A 12,372-nucleotide genomic window follows, 5' to 3' on the forward strand; every position below is an offset into this window, starting at 1 on the left:
CTGGGATGGAAATAATTTCAAAAGTATTTTATTTTATCGTCCAAATTTTCCTTAGTTAACAGTTCCCCTTGTTGAGGAAACTCATCGTATCTCCAGATATATTTAATGTCACATTTCACAATCGTTCCTGAATCCAGAGGATGGGTTAATATATGAAATATTTTAAAGTATTTTTAAACATTACTCACTAAATGCAATACCATTTGTTAATTCCAATAATACTGAGGCTTATGTCTGATAGTTATTAGAATATCCAGTGATTCTGGTCGGTACAATATCTTGAGTTGTCCTACTTCAGAAAAGCATTGACAGGAACGCTTACGTCTCTATAACCGTTACCAATCTGTGCACGAGGAAAGTCTGCGTGAGACTCTACACATTTGCTCGTTCTAAATCAGAACACCTTTTAATCACAGGACACATGATCCATAGGAAGGGTTTGCTGTCTCATTTTTCTAAGACACAGTTCTGTTATAGTACCTAGTCCTGAGCTAGTACACACTGTTCTAAAGTCAGAATTTCTCCATGTAATTGTAATGTAGATCAGAGATTAGACTTACTCTGTGTGCACAGAACCATCTCATAGCTTTACATGAATGTGTGTAATGAAATGTGGCCTCACTGAGTGTGTGTGATGCCTGTTAGACACATAGAGCAGCTGCAGGGGGCGCTCAAGACTCAGGACACTGTGATCAAACAAATGAGGTACAGCAGCACCAATCAGGACAGAGGAGAGCAGCCCAGTGTGGTACCTTAATATTTCCCCAAGTCCCAGTTGTCCTATTAATTATACTTTAAATAGAAAATAAAGATGCAGACTCAATGATTAATTGAGCTGAGATGTCCCGGCCTTAGACCGAGGCCTTTGACTGAGGCCTGTAGAGGCCTGACACAGAGACCATCTGAGGCCTTATTGAAGCCTACAGAGGCCTTTTCTACACACCACCCACATTTGTGTACCACCCACATTTTTCTGCTTACAATTCATTTTATTACCTCACCAGCCCCGCCCACACCTACACCCCCACCCTCATCACCCACAGAGAGGTCAACGAAAAAAATCACAGGGGTCAGTGCGCTCACAGAGGTCACCAGTCTGAACTGGAACGATACCTGTACCAGACACTCTTCTTTTTACAAAATGTCTGCGGCTTTGGTCCTCATTTAACTCCTGACACCTGCCTGAACTCTGACCCCTGCAGGAGGAAGAGTCTGAGCTCCAGTCTCTGAATGACCTGCTCCACAGTAGTGAGGACACCATGCAGGTAGGAGCTCCACCAGAACGTGTCCCAGCTCCATTAATGTCTTCATCACACCACAGGGGGGCAGTAGTGTGCACAATTTGCTGGATGGTTGCACGCAGGCTCTAGATCATTAAGATGCTATGCTAGTATTAACACTACTGTTAACAAAAGGCCCCATTAAATATTTTTTAAAAGTTTTAATAAAAGTCTCCATTACCTATACTGTTAATAAAAGTACCCATTAACTATACTGTTAATTAAACACCGCATTAACTATAGTTTTAATAAAAGTCCCATTAACTTTACTGTTAATAAAAGTCCAAATTACCTATACCATTAATAAATGCCCCATTATCTATACTGTTAATAAAAGTCCAAATTACCTATACCATTAACAAAAGTCCCCATTAACTATATTGTAAATAAAATTCATGATTAGCAATACTGTTAATAAAGGCCCCCATAAACTTTATTGTAAATAAAAGTCCCCATTAACTATACTGTTAATAAAATCCCCCATTAACTTTATGGTTAATAAAATTCCCCATTACCTATACCATTAATAAAAGTTCCACTGTATGCCTATATGATAGAGCTGTACACCTGTAACATAGAGCTGTACACCTGTATGATAGAGCTGTATGATATGTTCTATTCTAAGTTTTGTGAAGGGTAAATAGAAGGATATAAAATGTAGTACCACTGAGAGCCACAAGCGGCATCTCAGCACAGTGAGATCAAGAGTAAATGGGGCCTCAAACAAGTGTCCAAATACTTATCTACTATCTTTAACATCAACCCTGCAGTTGCCATCCATCACTCATCTTTATGTACCTCTGTGTCTCAAAAACAACAAAGACTCTGTAGAAACAATAGATTATTAATACCCCACAACATCCCCTGGACACACACACACACGCACGCACACACACACACACACACACACACACACACACACATTAATAAAATGGAGGCATGAGTTCAGAGGGAGGTGAGTGTTGTGGTTTCTGTTCTATTTCAGCTGTGTAGCAGAGGGAGGAAGTGCAGGGTGGTGGGTGTTATGGACTCTTAGAGGTGATAAATAGTGACCTGCTCTCTACTTCATGTTACTGATACTCAGTGGTGTTTAATAATATTCATTTAAAGTGTACAGAATCAGACTTAATTCTCTCTTCTTTCACCTGCACATTCTCTTTTCAACTCTCCACAAACTTTGTGTTGAGTTTGCATGGATCTGGTGTTAAAGTGTTTAGAGTGTGATCATCTTACTGTGGTGTCTGAGTGATGAGGGCTTGATACTAGAACACGTGTGTCTGTCCCTGTGTGACACCCTGAGGAATTCTCTAGTGCTCTTCCTCTGACTGCTACCCTTGTGTGCTGGAGCAGGACAAACTGCTCCAGGGGAGAGAAGTGGATCAGCGCTGCCTCCTGTTCCCTCCCCCAGCATGGAGGTCCTGCAAATGTGTATTCAACACATTTACATTAAATAAATGAGTTCAAATGAATAATATTCTTTATAATAATTATGATGAATAATTATGGCCTCACTGTGTCCTACATACACACCACACAGTGGAGGCACTTAATATAAAATGGAAACCATGGCCTCCTCTCTCTCTCTCTCTCTCTCTCTCTCTCTCTCTCTCCCTCACTCGTTCTCTTCCCTTCACACTCCCCCCTCTTGTTCTCTCGCTTTCTCAGAAATGTGCTTGCACACACAACACATATAGTAAAGACACTTAAAATAACCTCATTATAAGAACTCGCATTAATTCTGAGAAAACAGGTAGCATTGAGACTTTAACACACACAGTCACTCAGTCAGTCCATCATTACTGGGACAGTATGGAGCTCAGTCCACTCCCTGTGGTGCTCTGTGAGTAAATGTTCTCTTTATGCCTTCATTAGAGTGAAAGGTGCCGTATCAAGTTGGTAATGTGCAGGCTGAGGAGCCTGACTGACTGATGAGATTATGTGAGTTAGTTGTGTGGTTCCCTCAGAAGGGAGGATCAGAGTTTCTCTTCCATATGCTCAGGTGTTCTCACTGTATCCAGATGTGTTATGGAAAGGGTTCTGTTTGATGTACTGGCCTGGAGAACAGGAGGATAAGTTCTTGTACATATTTGTGCTCAATATGGGAACAGACCAGTTACCAGTGTACTTCTACACATCAGTGTAACTGATGAAACACGGAAGTGATATGGATGCTTACGACTCTAGCAGATGAGTTTGTCAGAGTTTTAGCAGTAAGACCAGTGAAGAGTGGATTTCAATAAACTACAAAGTGTGGGGTGAAGAAGACCCCCTAGATTCCTAATGTCTCGGTTCACTCCCCTTCCATTGGTCATGTGGTACATCCTGTCATGTGCAGGGAGAGTTCACTGTTGACTGTGTTCAGTGTCTTGTGTCTTGTTTGTAACCACACCTGCATCCAGTTCTTTGTTTCATTTATGTATGTATTTTATTCCCTGTTTGTGTGTGTGGGGGGGTCATTGTCAGTCATTGTTAGATGTACCTGAAGTTGTTAGCACATGTTAATGTTTTCGTTTGTGCTTTTGTTTCTGTGCATGTTTAGAGTTCATCGTTTGTATCACACTACATTGCGTGTTTAATGTGAGTACCACAGTGTTTTTTGTTTGTTCTTGATTAATAAATGTCTGTCCACATCGAGACAGAACTGAGTGTCCTGCTCCTTGCCCTGTGGCACTCGGCCGTCACACCTAACTATCAGCATGGGGTTAGTCTCTATGCTTGTCTTCCATAGCGTTTCAAGCCAAACCGTATTTGAGGTTCAAAGTATATACAAGAAGACACTTATATTAAGAGGGGGAAGAATGATCATGACCAACACAGACTGGTAGTTTTCAGCCTGAGGAAAGAGACACTCTTCATTTTATAGATATGAAAAGAAACCCTTTGACAAGAACCTCAACACACACAATTGAACACTGACACAGTAACTCAGCTGAGCTCTCTGCTGAGCACAAGCTCAATTCACAGACAAAACCTCCCCAACAAAGGACCCACTCACACTCACTCAACTAGGAACACCAACACCTACCCCCCTAACGAAAGACCCACTACCACATGAATATGTAGTATTAGCAGAGAGGCGGCACACACACAACTCCACTGGATTCTTTGTCAGAGCTTCATGTTATCAGCAGAAATGGGGAGATGGAGAACAACAGTTCTACAGTCCTGGAACAGCTCACAAACACTTTTATTTTCTACCATTAATACTGCATGACTATTTAACAGTTAATCCCATACAAGAATCTGAGAAACAGATTCACAAATTCAGCAGATTAGTGAATCAGTGTCACGATCCCATCGCTGCATTCATCTTCTTTCTGTTTCTGTTTCCATCCTGGTTTTCATCTCCATGTGATTCCTTGTTTTGTTTTCGTTAGTTCAGCCCCTCGTTTAGTTCTCTGGCCTTCATTAGTTTCCCCTGTTCCTCGTTTCTACCTTGTTAGGTCGTGTTTTTAAACCCAATGTTTTCCCCAGTGACTTGCTGGTTGTTGTTCTAGCCGTTATCTCCTCATTGTGTTTGTACTAAGCCGTTGTCTGAGCTCTTGTCTTGTTTCACGTTTATTCAGTCAGTGTTCTGGGTTCTGCCTTGTTGTCTGTGTATCTGTACCTTGTTTTCTCTCCGTTTGTCTTTTGATTTATTTTCCAGATTTTGTACTTTTTGTTTAATATATTTCCTGCAACTATTCGTATCAGTGCTTTGACCCTGGACTGTCTTAACGACCCAGATTCTGGATTTGCTCTTAATAAATCTCGCTCTTCTCAGTGTCTGCGTCCAGCTCTCTATCGCTCCACGTTACACAGTGTGTGTTCATTCTTCATAAACCCTCTAAACACTTAGAGAATGCTGGATAGGATGTCCATAAGTAACAGATACTGTGGAAGTGTGAAACAGCAGTAGTGAATCTGCTCATACCACAGCACACACCACTGTCCACAGAAACATAAATGACTGACACCCCCTTGTGTTCAAAACCTTCAGCACTCTAAAGCCCTCTAAACATATTTTATCACGACAGTTTAATTTCTTTCACTTTTGTTTAATTAGGATGATTGTAAAAACGGCAGTTTCCCCACTCCATTTGAAGCAAAGTTTAGACTGTATACTTGTTAAAGTAATAAACAGGATGTTATGATGTTTGTGGTTAAATGAACAGTTATACATACTTTTTTTAACTGTGTCTGCAATGTTTTGCCATCATGTTTTCTTTAAGACATTAATTATTTCATTGTTCATATTCATATGTTCCTCTTTTTATGTTTATAGTGCTGATGTCATTTGTTCAAGCTGGACTTGCTCAAGGTAATTTATATTCTGTTGATTTATTTCATATATTTGTAATGCTGAAGGGGTGGAGAGTGAACACACTTGCGAAGTGCCGACGCATTGGATGTTATGCGAAACTGAACTAACCAGGGAAGCCATAATATAAGGGACGGAGGGGATATAAAAACTAAATGTGTTTATTAACAGACACAGACTAACAATACCGACCAGAACAAAGAATAAGCAAACATAAGAGGAACAGGCTAATAGGGTGAGGGCGAGACTAAGTTAGACAAAATAACATTAACTAAAGCTCACAGACAATATTACAGATAAGGGAACAGCAGAGAACCAAACAAGGAAAACAACAGAGGGAAACTAAACATCAACGCGGGATGGGGATGCGATTAAACAGGAATATACAAGCTACATGTGATAGAGAACAAATGAGATCTAATGAGAGACAAGCAGGCATTGGAACAAACGACATATAACTAAACACACAGGAGCCAGAACAAACGACATATAACTAAACACACAGGAGCCAGAACAAACGACATATAACTAAACACACAGGAGCCAGAACAAACGACATATAACTAAACACACAGGAGCCAGAACAAACGACATATAACTACACACACAGTGGCTAGAACAAACGACATATAACTAAACACACAGGCGCCAGAACAAACGACATATAACTAAACACACAGTGGCTAGAACAAACGACATATAACTAAACACACGGTGGCTAGAACAAACGACATATAACTAAACACACAGGGGCCAGAACAAACGACATATAACTAAACACACAGGGGCCAGAACAAACGACATATAACTAAACACACAGGCGCCAGAACAAACGACATATAACTAAACACACAGGGGCCAGAACAAACGACATATAACTAAACACACAGGCGCCAGAACAAACGACATATAACTAAACACACAGGGGCCAGAACAAACGACATATAACTAAACAAAAGTAGGAACGGGCTTCACACAGGAACGTAATCAGAGACAAACTCGGAACAGCTGGACACAAAGGGGAGGAGACACGGAACCATGGAGACCAACGACAACCTGGAAGTGACTCGGTTGCTAGGGAAACGGGGAACGCTCAGGTCTGCGGACGTGACAAATTTAAACTCTTTAGTTCAAATAAACTCTTGGTAGTCAGTAACATAATACACACTGAGTCCACATGTATTCTGTTTCTTGTGGAGGGCAAAATGGAAACTATAACTATGCTTTTACTCTGCTGTTACAAAAGTGTTTAAGTGACATAAAAGAGCATCTCAGTCCTAATTACAAATGTCACATTACTGGACAAAGTGTCCAAGGTGGTACTGGATGGAATAATTAAGTGACTCACAGTCATGGGTTCACGTTTTACCCTCCAATCACAATCAGATCCCACATAATCTCCGAATAATCTCCACAAAACACAGTGATTAACAGATTAGAATGCAACATCATGGGTCGAACCTGTTTATTATAATATATGTAAATACAGAGTGACTCCAGGAAGACACTGGGGGTCAGTCAGCTGTAACATGCAGTGTTCTCCATCTCTTTCCACAGATTTACCCACAACTACACTGACTGTGGAGCCTCAGAGTCCTGTGTTCACTGGAGAGTCAGTCACTCTGAAGTGTGAGGTTCAGGGTTATGATGCATGGACATATCAGTGGTATAAGAAGAAAGCTCAGAGTCAGTGGACTACAGTGTCTCAGTCTGTGTTTGACACTGTAAACAGAGACACTCTCACCATCAGTAGAGATGCTGTAGTTAATGGGGATCAGTACCAGTGTAGAGGAGCACGAAATAACAGACCAACAACATCACAGTACAGTAACACTGTTACCCTCACTGTACATGGTAAGATTACTGTCATTTCAGGAATTTAATGTCTATTTTATTAATTTTAATTATTGTTTGTTAAATAATTTACACTATTTGTATTCAGTAGCATAACACACACTGGGCACAAAGGAAATTGTAGATGTAAAGTAATTACACAGTGCATTGTATTAGATATATATTGTATTTACAGTTACACTACATGATACTGGAACTGAAATGCAAACTTACTTCTTTTCTTGTTATCTTAATGTTATTATGTCATTACAAACTTATAATGGATCTTAAAAGTGATGCACAAAATTTATAACAATGAGTGAGCTCTGTTAGAGCAGGTGAAAACAGGGCTGTACTGTGGTCCTACAGGACTTTTATTTTGACAGCCCTACTTTAAAGGCATTTGTTTCCCCCCTGCACTACAAGACCTGATCTCACTAATAGCGCCCCCTTCTGTGTTGAAGAAGAGAGTACACAGTGACCTCACATAGTCTGGAGCAGAGAGACGTGTACTTCTCAGTAACCAGCAGCCAGTGTTCAGTTTTAGTAGGTTTTATAAGATTCCAACACATGATCTTATTGAGAGGTTAACATAAAAGCAGAATTTAAGTACTGTGTGATTTCTACAATGGAACCTGAGCTGGTTCTGACTGTGCAGTCTAATTGTATAAAAATATTCAGTAGAGAGACCATCACACTCACATGTGAATGAGTTGGAGTGTAATCCTGACCCCAACCCCATCTCAAAGTCCAATTAAAATCCAGTAACAATGTTAACAGCATGTCTATAACAGCTTGTTATGTATGCTAAGATGGTATGTATTATACCTGTTACATGTTCAGCGACTTATCAGGTTAACTGAAACTTTGCGCGGTAAGGAGACGTGTGGAGAAGAGCGAGATTTAATAGGAGCAAAACCAGAATCAGAGTCGTTAAAGCAGTCCAGGGTCATAGAGCCAACACAGAGAGCATGGGGACACATGAATAACAAGACAAGGGCTAGGATACACGAAAGCTAGGAAACACAAAGCAAAAGTGCATGAAGGCAAACAGGAAGCAGGCTATAACAAAGACTAGGGAACAAGGAGGCTAAGATAACACAAAGGCAAGGAGTGAAAACTTACAGGCTTTGCAAAAACATCAAAACAACCAAACACATTCAAGCCTAACAATGAACAGCAAAAACACCGGCATCAAGACAGGGTTTAAATACAAGAACCAAAAGGTAAAAACAAGGGACACGTGCAAGCAATCAAATGAGGGTAGGAGGAAAATTAAACTAAAGGTATGGAACCAAAACACACAAGACAGGGAAACCACGCAAGCTAGAACCTGGGAGGGACTAATCATGACATTAACATCTACAGACACTCTAAATAAAGTGAAAACAACTGAATTAATCAGATTATAAACAAATCTGACATAAACAGTTAATTAAAAGTCTGTTGATTAATCTACTGGTTCAATACTGCTGCACCATGGTACTGAGAATCTATTTAAATATATTTAAACTACTTAAATACTTCATCTATTTGTAATCGGAGAATGTTAGTCATTTATTTCATAGATATCTCTATGCGCTCTGCCTTTACATGTCCTGAACTGTGTTTCATCTCCATCAGCAGTTAAACCTACACCTGAACTCACATCAAGCCTTAAAGGAGCTGCACTGGTGGGAAACCCAGTGACTCTGCACTGTAAACTGGACCAGTCTGCTGGTTGGAGCTTTTACTGGTCCAGACACACACAGAACCCTGAGAATGAGACCAACACTGCAGCAAACTCCTACAACATCAGCTCAGTGGCGCCCTCTGATGGAGGCCAGTACTGGTGCAGAGCTGGCAGAGGAAACCCAGTCTACTACACAAACTACAGTGATGCAATCTGGGTAAACGTTACTGGTGAGGACCAGGTTACGGTCTATAACTACCGTAGAAATAAAATGTATCATTGATATATTCAGCAAAAATATGAAATATTAGTGCTTATCAACCCTTAGTAAAAGTTACTAAAGCCAAAAAATTAGATTGTCACTACATGTACTGGGGAGTCTTGGACATGTGCACATATTGGCCACTAGATGGCAGCAGTCAATAACATTTTAGTAGAAACAGGACAAACCAGATCATAAAATGTCTGATTTCCTGAATAACAGGAAGCTGTCATATCTGCTACAGGACATGCTTTATTTGCTCCTGAATTAATGGATTTATTCAACATTAAAACATGTACAGGACCAGACAGCAGTGACTTGTGTAGTAGATTTAGGTCTGTTTACTGGTGAGTATCAGTTGACAGACTATAATAATAGAAAACATGGTGTTGGTTATCTGTGAGCTCTGAGTTGATATAATTATGCCTGACTGGATATTTTACTATATGAATCCTTATTATTCAGTCATAAAAGTGTTAAGTGTCCATTGTTGTTGTGTGATTCCCTTTTCTAGAAAACCTGCTCCTACAAACTCTTTGGATTTGCTGCTCAGTTTAGTTTTAACTGTGTCACAGAAGCACTGTAGCTCTTCAGCTGTGATTAATTCTGTGTGTGTGTGTGAGATCAGCTCTGTCCCATTCAGAAGCTCCATTCTCCATCCTCAGTCGGCTCAGTAGTCTCCTGGCAGTCTCTCCATATCTGCTAGTGTCCATCGTGCTGGGAGTCAAATGCTACAGAGCTCACGGTAAGAACTCTTCCTCTTAGACACACATTACACACACTGGAAGAAAAGAGGAACCAATCTTACATTTGTCTGAATCTGAAAGCGCATCGTAAGGTTGGTCTTTCTTCTCTGTGTTTTTATGACTTTCTCCATTGTCATGACTCTTAATATTGCAAAGACAAGCAGGACACATGGCAGTAAAGTGTCTATAATGTGTAATCTATAAAAATCAGGGTTTATAAAAACAGCACATGGTCATGAAACCAGTAATTAAAAACAAGAGTGAAGAGAACAATGACTGGAACCAGAAAATGTTACTTTAGGCAAGACTGCAAATACTAAAAGAAACATGAGTGTAAATACACACACTAACTAGAGCCAAACAACACACAGTCACGACAGAGCAGAGAGATGAATGAAAACAATACAGGTTACCATGGGAACCACAACCACCAACAACTTAGGTTTTATATATAGTTTATACTTTTGTAAACAGACATTTAAAACGATTTTATATGCTGGTTTAATAAAATCCTGATTTTCTCCCCACAATCATTGAAACTGTCGACATGTTGCTTGCATTAGAGACAAGACACACTTTTTCCCCTTCTCTGATCTACAAGACCAAAACAGCAATAAAGGTTTATTAAATAATAATCCAATAACACCAGGGGGAGTTTTCTAACACCTACACTTTGAATCCTGTGTTTAATGTTTTTTCTACAGCTCTGACTGAAACTAGAAGCCAGAATGCAGTCTCAGAGGAGTGAGAGTCTAAAGTAAAATACTGAAGATGGAAGGACATTGTTCTGTTTGCTTGAAGTCTTTTCACATGTGAGATTGAATGTTTGAACTCTGGTAACTTACTGCCAGCTGACAATTTTATAAAGTATCAGGCAGCAATGTCTTCACTTTTATGCACATGTTACTATTGTGTGTGTCATTTGTAGGGATCTGAGAGACTTGAACAAGGACTAAACTGATGACTCGACAGCTGGGTAGAGGGAACATCTCCAGAACGGGAGGTTCCAACACACCTCCTTCAGTCTTCACATTTATCTGACATTTTTATAAAGAGCAACTTACAACTATGACTGAGTACAACTTGAAGGCCCGTAATCCTCAGTTGCTCAAGAGCCCCACAGTGGCAACCTGGCAGTGGTGGGGCTTGAACCAGCAGCTTTCTAACTACAGCTTAAGTACATTAACCATTGAGCTCCCACTGCCCCAAAATGTTATTTTTATTACGTTGTCATCTCCTGACATCACCCCTCTACAAAATAAACATCTCCTTATCTAGCGTATCTAGCGCCCACCATCCTGAATCCCAGGGTGCTTTAGAAAGATTTCACCAAACCTTAAAGTCCAAGCTGAGAACGTTTTGTTTGCTGCACGAGAAAGACTGGGACGTGGACCTCCCCCTGTTTCTGCATCACTACCTGGTTTAGGAACTGCACCGTCTTTGACCGCAAGAGATTAGAGAATAATGAGAACAGCTGAGAAGATCATTGGGGTCTCTCTGTCCTCCATCACGGTCACCTACACAACACGTTGCATCCGAAAAGCCACCAGCATTGTGGAAGACCCCTCACACAAACGGTTCACCCTTTTACCATCTGGAAAAAGGTTATGCAGCATCCGGTCCCTCACCTCTACACTGTGCAATAGCTCCTTCCCAGAAGCCATCAGAATCCTGAACTCTGGTTAATTCCAGTTCCAATTCCAAGCAAATGGACACTTCTATACACACACACACACGCTTATACGCAGTCGCGCACACACATGCGCTTATACACAGTCGCGCACACACAGGTTTTGTATCGGAGAAGATGCTGAAGTCAAACTTCACACACATATATGCACTTCTTTTGCAGTCTTGCACAGAGTAATGTACTAAATCAGCACAGTACTCTGAACTGTTCTGGCTGCTACCGGTGACTGCTATGTTCAGTGTAGCATGTCACTAACTCCTATGCACAACCCACTTTACATATTCCCAGTACTGTGTACTGGTCAAAATAAAGGCACTGTCTGTTCATTGTGTATTGGTCCTGTCCTGCATTTATTGTATGACATTATTGCACTGTATTGTATTGTTTGCACTCATGTGTATTGGCTGTTGTACTTGTTTTATGTTAGATCCATGGTCCTGGAGGAACAGTGTTTCGTTTTTGCTGTGTACTTGTATATAGCTGAAATGACATTTACATTTGTCTTTACATTTACGGCATTTAGCAGACACCCTTATCTAGAGCATCTTACAAAAGTGCTTTGTCATTTACTCATAGAATATTCTATTTC

At 40.4% G+C, this 12,372-nt stretch overlaps 1 protein-coding gene across 1 annotated transcript; it reads left to right on the plus strand.

Annotated features, from left to right (window-relative positions):
- The first annotated feature begins 6,618 nt into the window (after window positions 1-6,618).
- Window positions 6,619-11,170, plus strand: LOC113568751 (basement membrane-specific heparan sulfate proteoglycan core protein-like). The gene is made up of 6 exons (XM_035521713.1): window positions 6,619-6,677; window positions 7,154-7,434; window positions 9,040-9,315; window positions 9,976-10,092; window positions 10,798-10,905; window positions 11,022-11,170. The coding sequence occupies exons 1-5, from the start codon at window positions 6,619-6,621 to the stop codon at window positions 10,839-10,841; spliced, it is 777 nt and encodes a 258-aa protein (XP_035377606.1). The 3' UTR covers window positions 10,842-10,905; window positions 11,022-11,170.
- The last annotated feature ends 1,202 nt before the right edge of the window (window positions 11,171-12,372 follow it).

The sequence above is a fragment of the Electrophorus electricus genome, chromosome 22, assembly GCF_013358815.1.
Source record: "Electrophorus electricus isolate fEleEle1 chromosome 22, fEleEle1.pri, whole genome shotgun sequence".
In the NCBI taxonomy this organism is placed as follows: domain Eukaryota; kingdom Metazoa; phylum Chordata; class Actinopteri; order Gymnotiformes; family Gymnotidae; genus Electrophorus; species Electrophorus electricus.